The following is a 21229-nucleotide window of genomic DNA, read 5'->3' on the forward strand; positions in this document are numbered from 1 at the left end:
GTATGATGCAATTTTTAAACTGGCAGGAGAGGGAAGGGTCTTTTATGTTGTGCTTTTGTTATGTATATGTCCTTATAAAAAAAACCATCTTGTATAAATGAACGTGCTTGTGAGGGTGCTGCATGGGCGGCTCTGCACTAGAGAACCAGTGTTTTGGATATTAGTGTGTAACAATTTTAACACAGACATTAAGAACCCAAGAGCCATTTCAAAACCAGTGAATAGCATTGCTTCATTTTTGCTGGCTATGTTAATGCTCATGCAGGAATACAAGAAAGATTAGCCTTTATTTGTCTTGGACATTTGCAAGAACACAGGTGTCACACACACACACACACACATACAGTCAAATTACAATTAATCCATACACCCCAGTATTGAACGATGCCCTAGAGCCAAATGTCCCATAGATGCCCAACCTAAAGTAATTGCACACAAGTCCTATAGAGAATTATTGGGCAAGTAGTAATTGCACAGATACCCTGCACAAGGTTATTTCACAGTCAAATGTCCTATGTCAAATTATTGCACAGATGCCCTACACCAAAATATTGCACATCCCCCTCCCTCACACCCACACACACTCTTCATCTCCTACTGTTAAGTAGTTTGTTTGATAGTGGGACTAACAGAAATGTATACCTGTTGAGCTTACGGTTTGGCAACCTGTACCTTTTGCCTGAATGCATCAGCTCATACTCCTTATGAAGGATGTGGGTCAGCAGTGATTTTTAAGACCCTGCTTCCTCACTGTCTCCTCAAATATGTCCTGGAGAGAAGATAAGGGCAGCATGCCAATTATTTTCCCTGCCCTTCTGATCAGGTTTTGGAGTTGAGATCTGAAGTTGACAGTCAGGTTACCAAACCATGAGATTAAATGGCTGCTCTGTAAAATAACATAATATTTTTATCAACTCCATGGACCCTCAGCCTTCCCAGAAAATGCAGGCATATTCAGCATGATGAGCCCACTGCATCTGATGATCAAAATTAATACCTAAGTTCTTTTATTCTGTTACCTACTCAAATCTCTCACCATTAATAACAACTGGGCTGTGGTCACCAACAGACCTTATAATCAGGTTATGCCCCCCACTGCACTGCACAACTTCTTCTATCTCTAACTTGTATACAGCAATATCTGAGTCACTAAATATTAAGGTTAAGCCATTAGAAATCATTTAAAGTGCACTTTATAACAGGCTGTTAAAAGAGGTTGGTGGGAAATTAATGTGTAGAGGCCATTAAAATATTTTAATAACCGACTCATTTATGTTTTTTTATGCGTGTGTGTGTACAACTATTTCCTCACTCTTTCTGCAAAAAAATAGTCTATTGGTTTATGCACCACTACGTCACAGTACGTTGTCTTTACAGTGCCTCTACGTTTAGAGAGGAAACAAATAGTGAGTTGCACATAATATCCAATCCGCCCCGCTGGTGACCGTGAAGTGACTGTGAGCGGATCTCTCTCGCGCGCGCTCTGAACAGCGGCGCGCGCCTCCGGAGAACTCTGTCTGATCTGTGACGCTTGTCCTGCAGACTGTCACTGACATTATAACCAGATTATCAGGAGAAATGTATCACCAGGACATGGAAGGAGTCGTTTTGCTGCCGGTTTCTGTGTTGGAAAATTGGAGAGGAATAATGCTGCGCTGAGTCAACAAGAAATGTGAGTACGACAGATTAATTTCCAGCTAAAACAATGACGGTTTTGACCAAAGGTATGTATGCACTAGATATGCTAAAACTCGGGCTTAGAATCATTTGTAAGTTTCATATTTGCGCACACAGTTTCATAAAATATTTCCAAATAAGTGACAAAGTTATATGTAGTCAGCCTTCCTGTCGGCTAAGCACAGATACATTTGTGGTTTGGTTTGGTTGAAAGTTGACAAAGCATTTAACTCTTTACCTATATGTAGACATATTGCAGTAACATATTGATTTTAGTAATTGCAGCCTTAGGTAATTAGGTATTCATAGTGCAAAGCAGAACCCCAGAGTTCAAATGTGAGTGGGAGTGTAAAATGTAAGTCTCACATCCTGGTGCCAAAAATCCCAAGTTTAGATTTGTTTCTGAGAGAGGAATCTATTGTATGTGTGAGGAAACAGTAGAAAAACAATCACTGAAAACCAGTAAAAGCAACCAAACAACAAGTATGTGGCTCTAGACCTCATAAATATTTGTTATGGATAACTTCCACATTTGTGTGCTGGCTGCATCTCTCCATATCCATTGTGAGGATGGAAGGAAGAGGAAGACGCCACTGTAAATCCAGAAAACTCATTGTCAAAGCTCCATGCTCTAGCCTTCCTGTTTTTCATGCCTCAGATCAGTTACTACATCTTCCATGCCCCCTCCTGTCTGACAAACACAATTGATTGTTGCCTGCTGCCGTCATGTGGATTTTGTCTTGTTTATTTTGTGATTTGCCTCTGATTTGCAGAGGTCAGGGATGGTGGAAGACGACGGTCATGTGGTGAAGGAGAAAACAGAGGCACGGACATCGGAATGCCACAGGCTGTCTCACTGCTGCCCTTCCTGCTGGCGCTCATGGGATATGGTGAGTGTCACCAAACCACCTAAACAACATGACATGTTTGATCTGATCACCATTGTTTCTAATTCATCCGATCAAGCACACACGTTAGCTTCAACAGGATGTGAGGAACAGGCAGAAGAATGAAGGGAGTAACGGAGGGTCAGCCTCTTCCTCTTCCCACACCCTCTTTGCATTGTGAGGATGTGAGGTTTGCACAACAGGATTTACCCTCAGCACAATAGCTCTAGAAATAATGTGCCACTGTGCCACAACATTTTTACTTTTTCCCTGCTAATATTCTAAAAAGCTACACAGAGGTAACTACTAAATGCTTAACGTATTGTGTGTGAAATATGCATCTCACTATTTGGATCCATAGTGTCTGTGCTGAAAACTGAGCTTTAGCTGTATTTGCCAAATTCCATCATTTGTGACTGCGTTGTCATAAAAACTTGACATGGTAATATATTAATGGGCCCATACATAATTCAGTGTTATATAATTGTACATGGAATTTCTTTGGATCATGAATCATGATGCACAATTATGTTGTCAAAAGTGACACTGTACTGCAGTCACTGTCACATTTCCTCCAAATTGATTTCTGATATTTGTGTCATGATTTTTTTTATACAGTTGGAACCTTAAAGGTCCAGTGTGTAGGGACATGCATTGGCAGAAAAAGTATATCATTTTCATAACAGGGTTTTAATTAGTTTATTATCACCTCAAAAAAAGAATCGTTTTCGTTACCTTAGAATGAGCTGTTATATCTACATACAGAGCAAGTCATCCCCCATGGAGTCCGCCATATTGTTTTTTAGTATCCCAGAATGGAATAATCAAACACTGGCTCCAGAGAGGGCCATTGACGTTTTCACGTTTTTGCATTGGCCACTGTAGTTCTCCTACACGCTTGGTACATGGGAGATGTTTCAGTCCTGCAGCCTCACCACTAGATGCCACTAAATCCTACACACTGGACCTTTAAATAGGCAACTTTTTTTTTAATAATATTCCACATCTAAGCAGTTGTTGGGATATATCAGTTTTAGAAAATGCCATTTTATTGAATCACTGCAGTAAGTTGAGCCAGAAATACACCCTGTAAGCGCAGTAACATACAGCTTGCAAAGTCAAGAAAATTGGAAAAGCAGATTTACAAAAAGTAAATGTAAAATGCGCAAAGAAACAATAACAAAATCTGAGACCAGATTTTACCCACAGTGGACATGCTCAGAGATGTTTGTGCAAGATGGATGAACAATAGGTAAAATAGTCTGTGTCTTTGCCCTGTCTCACTTCCATGCATCCTCTCCTGTAGCTTTTGCAGGCCTCAATATCTGGCCCTCCTTCCATGTTGCCCTTAGCAACGCCAGTGTATTTGTGGACTTCAGCACAAAATCCAACAGCAGCACCATCCGCAACATGAGCCTCTCTCTGGTCAACACGGAAACCAACACCACCCTTCTCACCAGGATTCTCCCCAATGACCAATCGACCGGTAGGGTGGAGTTCAACTGTTCTTGCTTCCTGTATGCAGGGACTTTCCGGTTCCTGCTGAGGCAGACCAGCATCTCTGCTGTTTCCCGTGGTAATGGCACACACGACAGTAGCATGGAGAGCACTACTTGGTGGTGGAGTTCAGAACTGCAGGTGCAGTGGCCCACCTTTCACATCGCTGTGGACAGGGCTGGAAACCAATCAGGATCTTTTCAGGCAAGACAAACAAGATCTCAAACTGTACACACTAAGTTAGTTTATTGTGCTGCAGAATGCTAACTGTTCATATATCTCTTCCTTTCTCTCTCTCCAGGTTGGGATATCCACTAATGAACACTTTCAGGCTTGCTCCAGTGGCATTGACTCAGCTCTCTTCCTAGAAGTCAGTTACATGGAGTACAACCAGATAGGGCGAAACAGCATCGACAAGGTCCAAGCCCGCACACGACATCCAATCAAACCCCTCCGTTCCCAGAGTATTGAGCTGTCCTGCGCCTTCCCCTTCACAGAGAGAGACTTCATACGAGTGGCTCTGCGGTCTCCTCATGCAGCGCAGGATGTGAAGAGCTCTGGACCTCTCTACCTGTCCCGTATCTTCTCCTACAAGCTGCTGGTGGAAAACACCAATGCTTACAGGAGTGGCTGTGAAGGGACTATGACTGTTAAACTGATAACCCCACCTTGTGCTCACATCAATGGGAAAGTATTGCTGTATAAGGATGCAGGTGTTGGACGAGGGGTTGCTGTTTCCTCTGGGATGGATGCAGGTGGAACAGCACTGATGGGGTTTGGATCAGAGGAGCCGTCTTCACCTCTGTTGGCCTATAACTGGCTGACTCAGGGAGAGAATGAGACAGAATTCAACTGTTCTGTGTTTTACCCAGGAAGGAATAAGTACTGTTTTCGCTTTGTTTTCAACTTCAGTCGCTCCCCTAGTCCTGCACAGACCTGTTTGGTGGTTCACAAGAGTGCAGGTGAGATTCACATTTGGCAGCTGACAAGAACACATTTACACTCTTCTTCTGCTTGTCACTCAGCAGTGTCATTGGAGCAGGGGTGCAATGTTGCTCAATAAGAAGTGGATTTTGAGAGAGGGAAAGAGTTGCTTTGCTTTTTTATCCAGATTTTCGCAGATTGATAAAATCCAGTGATGGATTAGACTTGTTACTAATTGACAAATGGCCTCATTAAAGAGAAGGCCTTTTTCATGGAAGACATTTTGACTTGTCACTCTAGGGAAACGTGGGTGTTAAAATCAAAATGAATGATGGCTAAATTTCTTTTAGCTGCTTTAGTTTCAGGGTTGCGGTGTTGTGTCTGCTGGCTCATTGTCACACTGTCATTCCATATTTATAAACAGCAATAGCCAGTCGAGAGTGAACATCGTGAAAAAAATGACAGCTTCATAAGGCTATTATTATGCATTCAAGTCAAACTTTAAGAAGAGAAAATAAATACCACACCACTAATAGCTATTTAAGGATATGCAAGACTGAAAATGTCATCTGTTTTCTTTTCCTTTTTTGAAGATCACACATTATCCATGAAACTGTGTTAAGATAATGCAGTGTGCAAACTGAGCATCATCATATCAAACCATGAAATCAGGGCCAACATAGCTGATCACCACAGTGCAGCAAACAGGCATTGTTACCTGCAGCTGATAAGCCATGCCACTATACTGACCTTTGTGCATTCCCATGCACTCCTGTGTAACAAACTGCACAGTGCATGATGTTGGATTATAGTGAAGTGTCAACCTTAGTCAGCACATATCCAGTTATTTTATTATTTTGTGCACAGATACACAGCTTAGTAATTTATAACAAATCATAATGTTCAACTTCAACAAATATATATTTAGGCCACACTAAATTTTAAAGCCACATGCCAAAGTCAGTGTCTTTTTCTGCTCCGTGTAGAAGGGTCCAATTTGTACACTTCTACTGGCTTTTTATTCCCTCAAAATAATCCCAGCATTGCATGATATTGACATGAACAACACAGAATTAAGGCTTATACACTTTCTAATGTATCTGCAATTTAACATTGTTTTGCTTATCTGTTTTTCTGCAGAGTCATGGGGCCCATGGCTGCCCTGGAGTGTGTGCAGTGTGAGCTGTGGAGAGGGCGTGAGGGAGCGAGTGCGTGAGTGTTTGCTGCCCTCAGGTGTGGGAGGGATGCAGTGCACTGGCATGGTGAAGGAACAGTCCCTCTGCTCACTGGAGGACTGTGTCGGTCAGTCTCTTCGCCTCTTATCTCCATGTTTTTCTTTTTCGCTCCCTCTGTCCCTTGATTTTCTGCAGAATTTTACAAGAAAACAATTTTTAAAAACGTCACATATTAACACATTTGTTTCTCTTTCTTCCCAGTGTTGCCTGCTCCTTCACCATCCCTCCCCCCTGTGACTGTCGGAGCTGCCCCCCTAGGCAGTAACATGGTCGTGGTGGCGGGTATCTCCCTTTGCCTGGCTGTGATTCTGGCTACTGTTGTGGTGACTTTGTGGAGAAAGCTTTGCAAGACCCCTCAGTGCAGCTCTGTCCGCAGAGGCTCCATACATTCCCCCGGAGGACGCAAGCTCTCAGATGAGGCTTCCATTTTTGGCCACAGCCTCCAAAGACCCAGCCTGACTGACGGACATGGCCCACCGGGGGGCATGGGTGTGGGTGTAGCCCAGAAAGACAGGCCTTCCCTGGCCAGTCAGCCTCTCTCACAGCCTCTGGTGATACCTCTCTCACAGGACCCAGAGAGGCTTTCCCCCACAGGTCAGAAGATGTTGCCACCTATATTTGGGTACGTTTGAAATATAGTTTCTTTGTCATCACAAACAGAACATCACTGTCAAACTTATTCTATCACTTCCCAGTCCTAGAAATAACAACACAATTGTCTCTCTAGTTACCGACTGGCTCAGCAGCAGTTGAAAGAAATGAAGAAGAAAGGGTTAAAGGAGGCCACACAGCTGTACCATGTCTCTTCAAGCCCAGTCCATGACACTGTGGTAGAGACATCTGCATCACCCACGAACTCCCCCATTCCTACACCAACTGGATTCGCTCATCCCACACTCCCTTTGGGCCTCCAGGACGATGCTAACCACAGTCCTTTTCGTATTGCAGCTCCCTTTTCTGAGCCACCGTCACAAACTTCCAGGGTCACATCAGACAGAGTTGGTCTCAGAGTGGAGCTGGTCCTAGGTCCTTCTGCTCATGCAAGTGGGGGCAGCTCGAAATGGCGTGACCGCACTGCTGACTGGGTGGAGATGGTGGAGAGGAGTGGGTTAGCAGGTTTCAGAGGAGGAGGAGATACAGGAATGGGAAACTCTTATCATAAGAATCCAAATTTCCGCAGGACCTCCAGTTTTAACGACCCCAAACCTCAGCCTCTATCCTCTGTACACTCGAGACAGTTCAGAGAAAGGAGCATGACCCAGGTCACGTATCCAGCTATATTTATGTGTTCATATATTTTTGTGTAGTTAAAGCCCTTTTAATAAACAAAGACAAATGTTGTCCTTTTCAGGTGGGATCTCGGACCCTTCCTGAGGGAAGTTGTTGGAATAAAGGAGGGCGGGAAAGGCAGCCATACAGCTCTTACCCCATTCCAGAGCACGGGGCCCCCGAGTGGGCTAAACCCAGACCCCAGAGAAATGACCAGAGGAAGCCCTGGATAGAGACAGCTGCTCCTTCTCACAACACTGAACTCAAACACACAGGAACCAACACAAACAGTATTTCAGTATCTGAGAACAATGCCAACGCAGACCTCCACTGCACTGGGGAAAGGCAAAGGAGTAGTGAGACAGGAGTTAGAGAAGGAATCTCAGGGATCGGGGGTCCAGCCGCAGGGCATGCCAGCTTGAGTGTGGATCGGGCCGAGCGTGCTGAGCAGAACTGGAACCGTCGTGGACCATCACCTATCCAGAGAAATATCCTTGCTCGTAAATTAAAGGAGGCCCAGTCCTGCTCTGGGGTCAAGGGGCGGCAGCGCAGCTCCACCTTTAGTGTACCGCCATCGGAACAGAGGAAAGGTCGCTGTCGCTCGCTGCCAATGTCTGGAGGCTACAGTAGCAGTGGCAGCTCACCTTACAGGCTGAGTGAGGCAGAGCAGATGATGCTGGACCTAGATTTGTCTTCAGCATATGGAGGGGAGGAGTAGAGGTTTGTAGTACTGTGCCAGGGAGGACTTGCCATCACTATTTACATTTATTCCTAACCTTAAATTCACCCTAAGATCTAAATCATATATTTTGTCTCTTACCTGTGGTGCTTTTTATTAATCCAGATTGTTTTGGTGTGAGTTGCTGAGTGTTGGAGATATCGGCCGTAGAGATGTCTGCCTTTTCTTTAATATAATGAAAGTAAATGGCACTCTGCAAAGTGCCAAAAAATAGATTTGAAAACCCAACAGGAAAGTAGGCAGACATCTCCATGGCCGATATCTCCAACACTGCAACTCACACCAAAACAATCTAGAGTGATAAATAGCACTACAGATAAGACGGCAAATGTGTGTTTTTTATTTCTGGGTGAACTGTCCCTTTAACGCAGACACACACACACACACACACACACACACACACACACACACACACACACACATATCAATGACGATTGTATTGTATTTTAGAGATTTGGGAAGTTTGCTTATCTATGAGAAGGAGAACAAACCACTTATTTTTAAAAGATATTTAAGTTTCTGCTTTAAACATGTTTTTCTATTGCAGATTTGTAATGGAACTGTTTTAATATTTTCAATTTTTGATATTCATTATAAGTCATCTCCAGAGTGTCTCTGTAGTCACATTGAACATGGCCTTGTACCTACAGTATGCACAGCGCACACAAGCTGCTGTCAGTGACAGTACTGAAAACACTACAGGAGACAGGTTTAGTCTTAATGTTCTACACTGCTGAGTGTGCTGATTTTAATCGTGCTGTGAAATCCCACTGTACCAAACTGTGCTAAAGTGAGGACCAGTCTCACTGTGATGTAGTTTACTGTTTCGGAACTATTTTCCATGTGACATAAGTCAAGCATTTTTCATGTGTTTTCTGCAAAATGCACAGTACAGTTGTAACAATTCTTGAGGACAGTCAAATATTAATTTCAATGAGGCATTGTGGCTGAGATGCTGTTTGTTTTATTGTTTGAGTAATATCATATGCTTCATACAAATCAGTGCTTACTGAAAAATAGAAGATACTGTACTGACATTTGATAATAGTTCAAATGATGAAGCAAAGGGAGAAATTCAAATACAAAGAATTTAAACATGACATCAGTCTTTGTTCTTGTTATTCAGCTTCATATGTATCACACAAGGGAATGTGAGACCTGGTGTTTTCACATGTCCCCTGCTCCACTGCCCATGGCGTCCAAGAAAACCAGAGGCCGCACCTTCATGGTGGTGTGTCTCAGGGAATACCAAAGGCCTCTCCAGCTCCCCCACACCACACCATTGTCATTCTGGCCCTTGTACTTCCCTTTGCGGTAGAACTTCCCGTTCAGGTTGGCTGCATGGCATCTGTCGATAGAAGGTTAATGTCAAAGATGTTGCATTTACCAAATGACAAATTGAGGTTATTGAACCTCAGCTTGACCAATATGATACTCGCCACGGTTCAACAGGCGAAACAAAACTCAGAATGTAAACCAAAAATTTATTTTCAGGAATGCTTAGGCAGAAATGAAGCAGAGAGAAGATAACAGTCAGAGCAATAGTGATTTAATTTGACAGGTCTCACCTGTTGAACCACCAACCTGCCTTATTCTCCTGAGCACAGCTGCCCTGCAGGTAGCGGTCATTGTCCTGTGAATGATCATCACCATCATCAGTGTTAACACAGTCAGCATCTACATATTGCCAATATAGTTAGCAGTCTTATAAGGGTAAAAAGGCATAGACAACTTACCTGATCTCTGGTGCTGAACTGCATGCCGCTGAGGCAAGCAGACCACTGCTCCACCATTCCCCCACCACCAGTCAGAGCATCCCCAGCTTGCCCACTATACATCCCATAGTGGAGACGATACTTGTCCTGGAATAGGTATCAGAGCAACTGGTGTATGTTGAGGATCAGTTACCGAAACAAAAAACAGAACTGTAAAATCTATTTATCTTACGGCCTCGTCAGTGATCCTGAAGTTCTCGTAAAATGCATAACTTCTCTTTCCATCCCAGTCCATTAGATCAATCTTCACCAGGTTCTTTCCTTCAGGGCAAAGAGATAAAGGCAAAAACATTTGAGGAAAAAGAACATTGCTATTTCAAAATAAAATATAAAAGTAGATTCTGGGATTAATTAATTATTTCTGACCTTCTGAGAGTAGCGAATGCATGTGCTCATTCCCCAACCAAAACTCATCATTCCACAGCTTGAAGTCACCAAATCCATCTCTGTAGTCCACCCAGTCTCTAAGTCAAGAATCAGGCAGATATTTTACCTCACATGAAACAGCTGCCTGACCTTTATCTATACCTAAACAATCTAATGCTGGGCTTTGCAAGGATTTGGGGATTTAAAATCCTCCCATGTACTGTACAGTTTGTGGGCCAGCTTCTCTGATTAAATACCTGTTGAAGTCAACTTTTCCATGGCGACGTCTCTGAAACACTGTCCATCCTCCTCCATCCTCCATGTCACAATAGGCCAAAAAAGGTTCCTGTTGTAATTTGGGTCTGATACGGTAGAAACCGCTTGGTGGTCTCAGTCTGTCAAACAGCTCTGAACAGTCTAGGCAGATAGTAATCAGAAAAAGACATTGCTAGTTATCATCCTTATCATCCCTAATTCATGATACTCTTACTTCATGTTGCATTTAAGGACCTATAAATTTTTTTGATGCACTGTGAGCGCTGTAGATGTCACATCCCAAGCTGTAGTTTTACATAAAATACACACCCAAACACTTACATGACATGATATGAGCTTTTCTTACCTTTGTCATGGACGATCAAGCTGCCTGCTGGTGGAAGTGTTGTCGTCAGTGTCCCATCAGAGCTGTCTACTGCCCCACTGCTGTTGTGGTTTACAACAGGGGCAGTGTCAGTTTCAGGTTCAGTATTAGACACAGCAGGTTGAAATGGACGGAAGTATTTGTGCATCTGCAAGTGTTCAATCTGCCAAGACCCGATCAAGAGTTTATTCTCCAGTTTCCTTATGCTGTGCTTGAGAGCTGCAACGTCTGGCCCGCATGGGTCCACTGCCTTAAATGAGGAAAATCAGTTTCAAGTTATGCGTGACATATCCTTGTTTTATGGTAATATTCAGAGATAGGCCAGCGATAGCATAGAGCCACATCTCCAGGCATCTATGAAACCGATTTTATCCATGTGGAGTCTCTAAACTTTCTAGGAATGACAGCTCTTAAAAAACCTTGCCTGCAGTTTATGCTTTTTTTACCATACGTCCTCTATTTTCAATGTCAGTAGAAAAACAAAGATCCTGATACCCTCAGAGAGTAGAAAAAGCTACGTACTGAAAACGGTGAAGAAGAGGCCATGGTTTGGCACACCAGAGCCAACAACAGCAACCCTGACATGACTTTACAGAAGAAGCCTCTTGCTCCAATACCAGTCTGAAATTATAAACACAATATATATTAAAGGTAAAAGAATAAACAGATACTACAATTCCTCAGACTTTAAAATCTCTATGCCACAAGCCTACCTTCATTTCACGATGCCTCCCCTTGTTTTCTCCAGGTTCAGTGTTCTTTTCCTCTAAAAACATGTCAGTATTATTTATAGGCTGGGCCAGTTCTGCATGGTCCATATTAAAGGATCCAGATTTTTCAAACTCTGCCAAACACTGAACTTGGGCCAGTTTGACATTTTTCTTCCTCTATCAAGGATTCTAGTATGAGCTGATCCCAGACCTGGAAACGCCTTCATGGACAGAGAGTGTTGACAGGACTCCATTCCTTACATACCAGAAGTATTTTTTATGCCTTTTTTTGATAAATAAAATCATTCTAAAAATAAGTGTATTATTTTCCTTGAAGTATTAAGTCATGTTTTACCATTGTGTTCCCAAATGACGTGGTGTCTTCATTAAACAGAAATCATTTTCACCCTTATAAGAGGGTTCAGTTGAATGTGTGGGTAAATCACCCTTAGAAATTCAAACATATAAGCTTTTTTTTTTTTGTTTTTAACCCAACCACCACCAACTCTAGTGGGCATGTATGTATCTCAACACAGGGACAAATGGTCATAAAAAAGAAATGTCATATTGCCATAACAACACTTGACTAGCTATAAACTAGCTCAACCACAACAAGTACAAGTTGTCAAAAAAAGGCATTCTTGAAAAGATAAGAATAGAAACCAGTCACTGTTTTAAGTTAAGCCACATATCGTTTCTCACCCCTCAGCTTCAATAAACCTTCTAAGTAACCTTGGTCATATTTATAATATCCTTCCAAAATACACTGGTGTTTAAGGACGCACCTAAATCTATAGATGTTTAAGGATTCTACTCCAGCTGCCTTATAAATCAACCTTTTTCCAAATAATATAATTAAATTTACAGTATGGGTCTTTGTTTCTGTAACATCCCCCAACATCACAGAGAAGAGATATATAGCCTAAATGTTAACACTGTTGTAGTTAACACTATACATTGTAGACTATGTAAACATGCTGATATTACAGAAACAAGATAATCACTGTATACAAAGGCAGCACATATGTACAGTCAGTGTAGGTTTCATTTTAACATTGTGGGGATGGAGGGGACACATATGAAACAGGTGGAGTTGGGGTTCCTCTGCCAGAAAATATGAAGCATCAGATACTTAATTTCCTGCATCCTGGTGAATTTTTATTCACTAATTCTCGTCTTTTCTGCATCAGTTCATGGTGTTATTGTCTAACGCTTTTGTCAACATTAAAGTCCCCTGCTACTTTAATGTTTTCATTATATAGTATGTTATTTTATACTCTGTTGACTGTTATTTCACACTCTGTAAGGTGACCTTGGGTGTTTTGAAAGGCGCCTTTTAAATAAAATGTATTATTATTATTATTATTATTATTAGAAAGGAAATGCACATTATCTAAATGCTGAGGGGGATATGTCTCCTGCATCATCCCCCGAAATCTACACCTGTATCTAAGTCTATAGTGTAAATGCAAAACAACCCAGGCTTTACCCCTGCAGAAGTCAACAGCAACCAAGTTAGAGTAAAAAGGGAAAAGGGGATTTGGTTGCAGATGTTGAATAATGCCTGTCAAGTTTACAGGGCCGAAAAATATCTTAAAATAAATACATGTATCCAACCAACAGTTAAAAGACACAGGGGTGGGCTATTCAATTCACAATATGAAACAGAGCAGCAAATTCACTTTATGTGCGATGTGGATATGGCTCCCCCTGGTGTTAGTCTGTGGTCAGTGAACAAAAAAACATTTGTATTTTTACTGGCATGACACACATAGTGACAATTTCTACCGTGTGTAATCTACATTTTTACTAGGTTTTACTTTTAGAATGAATTTATTTATATAGCCTACATATCTATTTTTTTTTTACATTTTTTGCTGATAGAATGACGTAATTTTCAACCATTACTTAGTTTTTTAACACTCTGAAAGCCTGTGAAAAAGAGAGCCATTTACTTAATAGTCAGTGATGTTGTAGCCTGTAATTTATTATTCTGCCTCAGTCTGCTGTGTCCTTTAACTTTAATTTGGCCTTTCCTTAATTTTGCCAAATGATATTTTCTAATGGTTCACACTTTTACCTGGGAAATACAATGTCCACACATGCTGCAGAATTTGCAAATAAAAAAATCAGGTACCTCCAACACAAAGCTTTCAGTTTTTGCCATCATACTATAGCCTATATAGGTACCTTGCATGGTCCGCCTCTAGAAACCAGGATAGGACTTTTGGTGCTCGGAAATGCGCATTGCAATTAAAACCAGATGTTGCAGAGAGGAGGGAGATGTGAGATGGCTGCAGCAGCCTGTTGACTCAGAAACATTTTGGGACGATACAAGTGGGCACAGCAGCTGTGCACTGCACGGAGAGGTTATGGTCAGACTCAGTCAGTTTTCGTGTGAATGAGCGGTTGTGAGAAGGAAGGATGACTAAAGAGTAACGGAGAAAGAAAAGAGGGCCGAGCGTTTTTCACTGAGCTCCAGGAAGTCCCAAACCGCTACGTTTGCAGAAACGCAGAGGAATAGTGGATGGACGGAAAGAAAAAAAAAATCTACCCGGTTAACCTTTGAACCGTCTTCCTTTGTCCTCGCAAGAAGTCACAAGACTAACTCCCGTATAATTTCACGAATGACAGCCCTAACGGTGAGCAGGCGGTGAGAGTTTGGAGACTTTTTGGGGGATTAATTTGTTTCCATCGGGTAAACAAACAGTCTGTGAGGAGAAGAGGGGACTGTGGGAAGGTGCTTGGCCCAGAGGAGCTGAAAAGCGGGTGGTTTGTGTTGTTTAATCTGCTTGTTTTTATTTTTCACTTGACTTTCTGGAGCAGTTACTGATTTCCTTGCTTGCTTGTATGTTTTGCACCGACGGCTAATCAGAGGACTTGCTGTGTGATTGATTCAGGAAGCACTAAAGCACCCTGGATGCTGATTACAAGCTTCATGATTAAAGTGTTTGTCTTTTTCTCAAAGAGAGATACAGTATTTAAGGACAGGACACAAAGTTTTTTCTTTTTGTTTTTTGCATTGTAACTGTGGAGACTGACTATTTGCACTGTTGTTTTCAAATGCAGAAACCACAGGTTCAGAACAAAGCCAGAAGGAAGACACACACACCATGTCCTCTGTCCATTTCAATCCAGGGTCAGATTCAGGTGTGAATGGGTGAGTAATGTTGCTGTATATGTGAACGTGGTGGTGTTTTGCAGGGTGTTGTGTCTTATCAGCCTGCTTTTTGTGAACATTTCATCTTGCACATCTTTTTATTAGAAACATAGCAAAGATGGAGGATGCTTCAGTGGAGATTGACGATGGAAAGGATGACAGTGTGGTACCAGACACTATGTATCAGTAAGTTTGCTGCCAGACAGTATGCAAAACTTTTATTCAGAAGCACATCCACTGACTAATATTATTTTCTCCTACGCAGCAATATCCGGAAGAAGATTGAACCTTTTGTTATGTCTTTTGGATTTCGGTGAGTGTTTTTAGGAGAATATTTGCCGGTGATGGTTCTGTCCTTACATGGTAGTGTTTGCTAATGCTGATTGTCTTGTCGTCCAGTGTATTTGGAGTGGTACTGATCCTTGTGGACTTTGTGCTGGTGATTGTGGACCTGTCCCTGCCAGCCAAGAGCAGAGATGTTGGAGATGCCTTAGAGGCTGTGTCCCTCATCATCTCCTTTTTCTTCCTCGCTGACGTCCTCCTGCGAGTTTATGTGCAAGGGTGAGTGAGAAAGCAAGACCTTGCATGCAGTAGTGTAGCAGTATAGCCACTTCTGAAGCTTATGTCAATTATTTGCTATTAGAAGGGGATTCATTCATTCATTCAATATATTATAAATTGTATATGATATATTCACATGTAGTTTACCTACATCTTCAGTTATCACTGCACAACTGCTTTTGAATTTGAGAGCGAGAATCTTTTGAAAGAGTGATGCAAACAGCCCTAGAGTCCCTTGTCAGCAGAAGTCAAGAGTGATTAGCTGTTAAACAGGAAGTTATGGAGAGGAAGCTGGACAGGAAGCGTATGGCATGTATAGGACCGGTCCTTGGGAAACCTACTGACTCAGTTCCAGTTTAGTGTCACTGAATACATAACTTTCTATACATAACTTTCTACTACAGTAATGTTAGATTCAGACACATGCTAGTAGTTGCAATATCTGTTAAGTTTCCTCAGCTCACTTTCTCATGTTGTGTCTTTTAGGTTCAGAGTTTACTTCAGCTCCAAGCTGAACATCGTAGACGCCTGTGTTGTGGTAATCACGCTGGTGGTCACTATGATCTACACCTTCACTGACTTGTCGGGAGCCAGTCTCATCCCCAGGTACCTGCTTGCCCCTGCTCTCCCAGCTAACACGTGGATTTACTAGAATTGACTCATACAATTGTGTTTGGCTTCTTTGTAGTGGAGAATTATAAAAGTACATGGAAGCTCTGCAGCACCAGGAGGAAGATTTTAATTTGGACATAAAAGTTTAGGTTTAGTACCTGGAGATTGATTTGTAATGGTCCTGAAATTGATTGATTCATAGTCTGTCCATGCAGATGTTTTCACTTGTGTTGCCAGATCTGTGTACACAGTGTGCTTAATTAACATCTAGAGCTAATCACACAGGGTAATTGAGAACACCTGTGTGGCTGTATACTGATGTCATAAAATATTGATTAGTAATGCTATATGGATTTCAACAAAAATGCCTAACATCACACTGCAGTACATAGTGTGTCAGTGATCATATTATTATCTCTTTTCATATATATATATATGTATATCTTATATTAATGTTAAATACATTATAGTCAGTGCGATTAAGATGTTAGCATTTGTTTAATGATTCATAATTATATATTTTTTTTCATTCTCTGTTTATCAGGGTGGTGTCATTTTTCCGTTTCCTGAGAATAATAATCCTGGTGCGGGTTTTCAGACTGGCAGCTCAGAGGAAAGAGCTGGAGAAGGTCACCAGGAGGATGGTAAGATTGTCACCAAGGATGCATAGAAAACTGTGAATAGCTCATTTAGTAAATATCGTCTGGAGGATTGCTGCAGTGTGGAACTGGGATAGGCATCACGAGAGAAGATGTCTACTAGTTCCTGATAATTGACTTGTTATTTTTCTCAGGTTTCTGAGAACAAGCGGCGTTATCAGAAGGATGGATTTGACCTTGACCTAACCTATGTCACAGGTACATGCTGTATAACACAAAAAACACCATGCATGCATGTCAGAAAATATGTGGAGATGACTAAAAAATTGTTTGCATCTTTCCTCACCTCGCTAGACCGTGTCATCGCCATGTCTTTCCCCTCCTCTGGGAAGCAGTCATTCTACAGGAATCCAATCAGGGTAAGACTTACACCACCTGAATACACTGTAGATAGTTTAAATCTAATTACACTAGCCAGTTTCATAATGAAGTCCATTCATAGGCACCATATTTACAAGGAACTTTCAATAGACCCACAGACCCCCAAGTACACACACACACACACACACACACACACACACATATACACACACAGGCAGGCAGGTGTTTTGACATATTTTTCTCCCTGTCTTTGCAGGAGGTGGCCAGGTTCTTAGACACTAAACATGAAGGCCACTATAAAGTTTACAACCTGTGCAGTAAGTTGACACCTCCTCTCGTCACATGCACTGCACACCCTTTTTATGCATAACTGCACAAACCATGCAAACATCATTTGTTTCCAGGTGAGAAAGGCTACGACCCCCAGTTCTTCCACTACAAGGTTGAGCGGGTGTTCATTGATGACCACAATGTCCCCTCCTTGGAGTGAGTAACATTTTCCATGTGATGTTTTGTTTTACCTCTCCCTTTTGCTTGTAATCATACTGAAGCACTTTAGATAATAGCTACATAATGGGGCCTTTTGTTATCATAGTAATGACATTGATACATTATGTTAGCATTATTCACACAACCATAATGCTTGCAAATGAGTCTTAAATTCTCCAGTGGTGGTGTCAATTAAGTTTATCTTACCGCATTTTAAAAAGCACTCCTTCGCTGTTTGTGTAAGTAGTATTATGAACACATACAGAAACAGGATGTATCACTAACTACTGTTACATGTTGTATAATAGTTTGCCAGCTTATCTTAATGTGTTTATGATTGTGTGTTATACTGTCTTTCTCAGGGACATGCTGAAATACACAGCAAATGTGAGGGACTGGATGTCTGCTGATCCCAAAAACATCATCGCTATTCACTGTAAAGGAGGGAAAGGTAATGCCAAAGATTCCAACTTGTTTGATTATCATTTTAGGGAATCATTTATGTTGAACAAGAACATTAGTTTTCTGTAGAGAAAATATGTAACTTTCACTCTTTGTTTACCCCCTACTGCTCTCTGTCACAGGACGCACAGGTACTATGGTGTGCACCTGGTTAATAGACAGTGACCAGTTTGAGAGCGCACAGGTACGTGTTAGATTTGCTCAAGCAAAAGTTAATGAATGATCACAAACAGTTTGAAACACTTACTAACATTGATTTCTGTTTGTCCACCAGGACAGTCTGGAGTATTTTGGTGAGAGGAGGACGGACAAGAGTCGGAGCTCCAAGTTTCAGGGAGTGGAGACTCCCTCCCAGGTATAAACAAGTCACTCAGGGGCTAAACCAACACAAGACTATTTTTTTAAAGATTATTTTTTGGGCTTTTGCCTTTAATGGACAGGAAAATGTGAAATGGGGAGAGAGAGAGAGAGAGGGTGGGGGAATTACATGCAGCAAAGGGCCACAGGCTGGAGTCCAGCCTGCGGCCGCTGCAGCAAGGCAGTGCCTTTGTACATGGGACGCCTGCTCTATTCACTAAGCCACCAACGCTCCACAAAGACTATTTTCAATAGAGGCATTAATTAAGAACGTTAAGTATTTCAGTAGGGCTGCAACTAATGTTTATTTTAATTGTCGATTTATTTGTCAGTTATTTTCTCAATCGATTAGTTGTTTGGTTTTTAAAAAATCAGTGTCGATCAGTGTTTTCCAAAGCCCAATATGAGGCCCTCAACCCAAAGATATTCAGTTCATTGTCAAAGAGGAGCAAAAGTAACAGAAAATATTCACATTTAAGACGGTGAAATCAAAGAATTTTGACAAAAAAAAAAAAACTTGAATCAATTGTCAAATTAGGTGGTGATTAATTTCAGTAGCTGACAAGTGATCAATGAATTGTTGCAACTCTACATTTCAGGACTTTGTGTGGAAATTGAAAGAAGGTGACTGGCGCCTCTCAGTGGTACAAAGAAAAATTAAACTACGACAGCTCACTTTTCCACAAACAAGAATTATTCCATCAAAATGGTTTGAAAGATACTGCAATCCTTAGCAGTATCATCATTTACCATATACACCGTATTTAATATTTATTTGTATTATGTACACACAGAATGTGTCACACATTTACCATATACTTACCATAAGCTTATGATCAGTTCTCACAGTTTGAGTCATATTGAATTGATTGTCAGTGGAGACCATGAGTATGAGAAGCATGAGCATGAAACCTCAGACACTGAGTCAGTATTGGAACATGCTGTCTTTGAACCACAGAGCCGGTACGTGGGGTACTATGAGGTCATGAAGACCAAGTTCAACAGACAGCTGCCTCCACCTAAAAGCCTCAGGATCAAGAGCATCCGCATCCACTCCATAGCAGGTAAAACCCCGGGCACTCCAACATGTAACTTTATCTGTAGTATTGCTGTGTCCATTAATATCTGTTGGGGTTTTTGTGCTCTCACCCAGGTGTGGGTAAAGGTGATGGCAGTGATCTCAAAGTGAAGATAATTGTGAGGAAAGAGCTGGTGTTTCTGTGTGTGTGTGCCAAACAGGAGAACTGCACAGTAAGTCTCACACACTCTCTGCACATGCACTCATCAGGTCAAACGGATTCATTTGTTGAATGTATGAGGTTTTTTTTAATTTTTTTTTTTAGGTATTTCCTGATGTGGGCAACAACGCAGCAGTCATCAGCCTACAGAATGGGCCTGTGGTTGATGGGGACGTGAAGGTTATGTTTGAATCGAGTGCTGTGAGTGCTTACAATTTCCCCTTGTAACTACATATGAGAGTAAAGCTGGTGTTTGGCCTGATTGTCCTATAATTCACTTTATTTCATCATTCCCCTTAGGGTCTTCCAAAAGGATACGAGGATGTCCCGTTCTACTTCTGGTTCAATACCTCCTTCATAGAGGATAACAAGTATGTGTCTGATACATCATTCCTTTAGCTCCTGACTCAAAAGTTTTCATATTTTCTTTTGACATCAGTATTGATTGTGAAACTCTCCACAGGCTGTTTCTATCCAGGGAAGAGCTGGACAACCCACACAAACCGAAAACCTGGGACCTGTACAAGGAGGACTTTGGTGTCACTATGTTCTTCTCAGACCCATAATAAAAGCCCTTTAGAACAACAAAGTGGCTTGTTACAGTTGTACCTTGAATGATGGATGGTGAGCAGAAATTGGTAGTTTGAACACTAACTCAAGAACTGAATGAGAGTTTGGTGTCAAAGTTAAAGGGAGGCACAAAATGATAAGTTCACATGTATGATCTTGAGACCAGTGTGGTTGCTCACCGGGTCAAATCATGTAGGCTGCAGCATTGCTCTGATGAGTCATGGCACCTAAAGTGAAATTTACAATGGAGAGATATGTGAAGAATTAAATAATGTGATGTCTGTATGCTTCGTGACTCTTTTGGGTGTCCAAAAATAGAATAAGAAATCTGAAATAGAATCAGAGAAACATTTACTCCTGATGAAATAATAATGTTGAAAGGTTTGTCTTTAACACAGTCCATTTCTTGAGTCTTGAACTATTTCCCAGTGCCATTATTAATTCTTCTCCCCTGATACATTAAGTCAATTCTAAGCCTTCTTTTTCTTCTAATGTACCATGTTTAGGTGCTGCCCGAATATATGTATGCACTGTGGTTTATTAGTGAAGGAAAGCAGATGGAAATGTACTCACTGAGGTGAAGCGGTTTACCAGAACACAGGGTGACACACGAGAAACAGAGGTGCCCACAAATGTGCTCATGGTGGCTTATAGAACAGAAATGACAGCTCTATCTTAAACTATAATTTGAGGCTGCAGGCCTATTCTCTTATGGTTCCACTTTATTTAAAAGGGAGTGACTCATGAGTATTGTAAGTCAATGATGCACCTACTGCACGAGTCACGACTCGAAATACCTCATGCATATGCATGGTAACGCACATAGAATTTGACGTGTGCACATAGTTCTCAGCTCAAAATGCACCAGTGTACTTGACTGGGTGCAGAAAATACGTTGTGCAGGGCTGCCAACTCTGATGCACTGGCCATGAGACGTCCATTTTCTAACCCAGTGAAAAACAAATGTATAACCTATAATGCCAAAGTGATGAGAGGCAAGCACGAACAAAAGGAAAAATACACCAGATGGTGCTGTAAACAAAATGTAGTGCAGGTAAAATCATTTTGATGCATGTAATTT

At 41.6% G+C, this 21229-nt stretch overlaps 3 protein-coding genes across 9 annotated transcripts; 2 read left to right on the top strand and 1 right to left on the bottom strand.

Moving 5' to 3' along the window:
- Positions 1-1437: 1437 nt before the first annotated feature.
- Positions 1438-9328, top strand: thsd1 (thrombospondin, type I, domain containing 1). Of its 3 annotated transcripts, none has more exons than XM_078172468.1 (8): positions 1438-1672; positions 2443-2567; positions 3871-4265; positions 4363-5023; positions 6126-6287; positions 6422-6842; positions 6948-7482; positions 7572-9328. In XM_078172468.1, the coding sequence occupies exons 2-8, from the start codon at positions 2516-2518 to the stop codon at positions 8205-8207; spliced, it is 2862 nt and encodes a 953-aa protein (XP_078028594.1). In that variant the 5' UTR covers positions 1438-1672; positions 2443-2515; the 3' UTR covers positions 8208-9328. The 3 variants fall into 3 exon arrangements, with proteins under 3 accessions (XP_078028594.1, XP_033493842.1, XP_078028595.1); XM_033637951.2 differs by having other exon boundaries at positions 2451-2567; XM_078172469.1 differs by having other exon boundaries at positions 2451-2567; positions 4090-4265.
- On the bottom strand, positions 9177-14037 carry fgl1b (fibrinogen like 1B). 2 transcript variants are annotated; one of them, XM_078172471.1, is made up of 10 exons: positions 13910-14037; positions 11723-11775; positions 11532-11630; positions 10992-11259; positions 10627-10786; positions 10370-10467; positions 10176-10264; positions 9965-10090; positions 9797-9861; positions 9177-9576 (listed from the first exon to the last, which is right to left on the bottom strand). In XM_078172471.1, the coding sequence occupies exons 1-10, from the start codon at positions 13914-13916 to the stop codon at positions 9396-9398; spliced, it is 1146 nt and encodes a 381-aa protein (XP_078028597.1). In that variant the 5' UTR covers positions 13917-14037; the 3' UTR covers positions 9177-9395. The 2 variants fall into 2 exon arrangements, with proteins under 2 accessions (XP_078028597.1, XP_033494981.1); XM_033639090.2 differs by lacking the exon at positions 13910-14037 and having other exon boundaries at positions 11723-11874.
- Positions 14038-14106: 69 nt separating this feature from the next.
- tpte (transmembrane phosphatase with tensin homology) lies at positions 14107-20433 on the top strand. 4 transcript variants are annotated; one of them, XM_078172470.1, is made up of 19 exons: positions 14107-14372; positions 14789-14879; positions 14985-15065; positions 15145-15192; positions 15279-15440; positions 15927-16046; positions 16597-16696; positions 16846-16909; positions 17006-17070; positions 17289-17349; positions 17437-17518; positions 17884-17972; positions 18106-18167; positions 18258-18338; positions 19299-19404; positions 19494-19591; positions 19684-19779; positions 19879-19949; positions 20042-20433. In XM_078172470.1, exons 2-19 carry the CDS (start codon positions 14833-14835, stop codon positions 20142-20144), a joined length of 1536 nt encoding a protein of 511 aa, XP_078028596.1. In that variant the 5' UTR covers positions 14107-14372; positions 14789-14832; the 3' UTR covers positions 20145-20433. The 4 variants fall into 4 exon arrangements, with proteins under 4 accessions (XP_078028596.1, XP_033492966.1, XP_033492975.1 ...); XM_033637075.2 differs by having other exon boundaries at positions 14129-14361; XM_033637084.2 differs by having other exon boundaries at positions 14349-14488.
- The last annotated feature ends 796 nt before the right edge of the window (positions 20434-21229 follow it).

This window comes from Epinephelus lanceolatus, chromosome 11, assembly GCF_041903045.1.
Source record: "Epinephelus lanceolatus isolate andai-2023 chromosome 11, ASM4190304v1, whole genome shotgun sequence".
NCBI lineage: Eukaryota > Metazoa > Chordata > Actinopteri > Perciformes > Serranidae > Epinephelus > Epinephelus lanceolatus.

Coding starts and splice junctions, on each gene's coding strand:
- tpte (XM_078172470.1), top strand. CDS start 14,833: ATGTCCTCTGTCCATTTCAATCCAGGGTCAGATTCAGGTGTGAATGG. Junction 15,441..15,926: donor CTGCGAGTTTATGTGCAAGG/GTGAGTGAGAAA, acceptor TGTGTCTTTTAG/GTTCAGAGTTTACTTCAGCT. Junction 19,950..20,041: donor TCCTTCATAGAGGATAACAA/GTATGTGTCTGA, acceptor AACTCTCCACAG/GCTGTTTCTATCCAGGGAAG.
- thsd1 (XM_078172468.1), top strand. CDS start 2,516: ATGCCACAGGCTGTCTCACTGCTGCCCTTCCTGCTGGCGCTCATGGGA. Junction 2,568..3,870: donor GCTGGCGCTCATGGGATATG/GTGAGTGTCACC, acceptor CCTCTCCTGTAG/CTTTTGCAGGCCTCAATATC. Junction 5,024..6,125: donor GGTGGTTCACAAGAGTGCAG/GTGAGATTCACA, acceptor GTTTTTCTGCAG/AGTCATGGGGCCCATGGCTG.
- fgl1b (XM_033639090.2), bottom strand. CDS start 11,827: ATGGACCATGCAGAACTGGCCCAGCCTATAAATAATACTGACATGTTT. Junction 9,862..9,964: donor AGTTCAGCACCAGAGATCAG/GTAAGTTGTCTA, acceptor GATCATTCACAG/GACAATGACCGCTACCTGCA. Junction 9,577..9,796: donor GCAGGTTGGTGGTTCAACAG/GTGAGACCTGTC, acceptor TTCTATCGACAG/ATGCCATGCAGCCAACCTGA.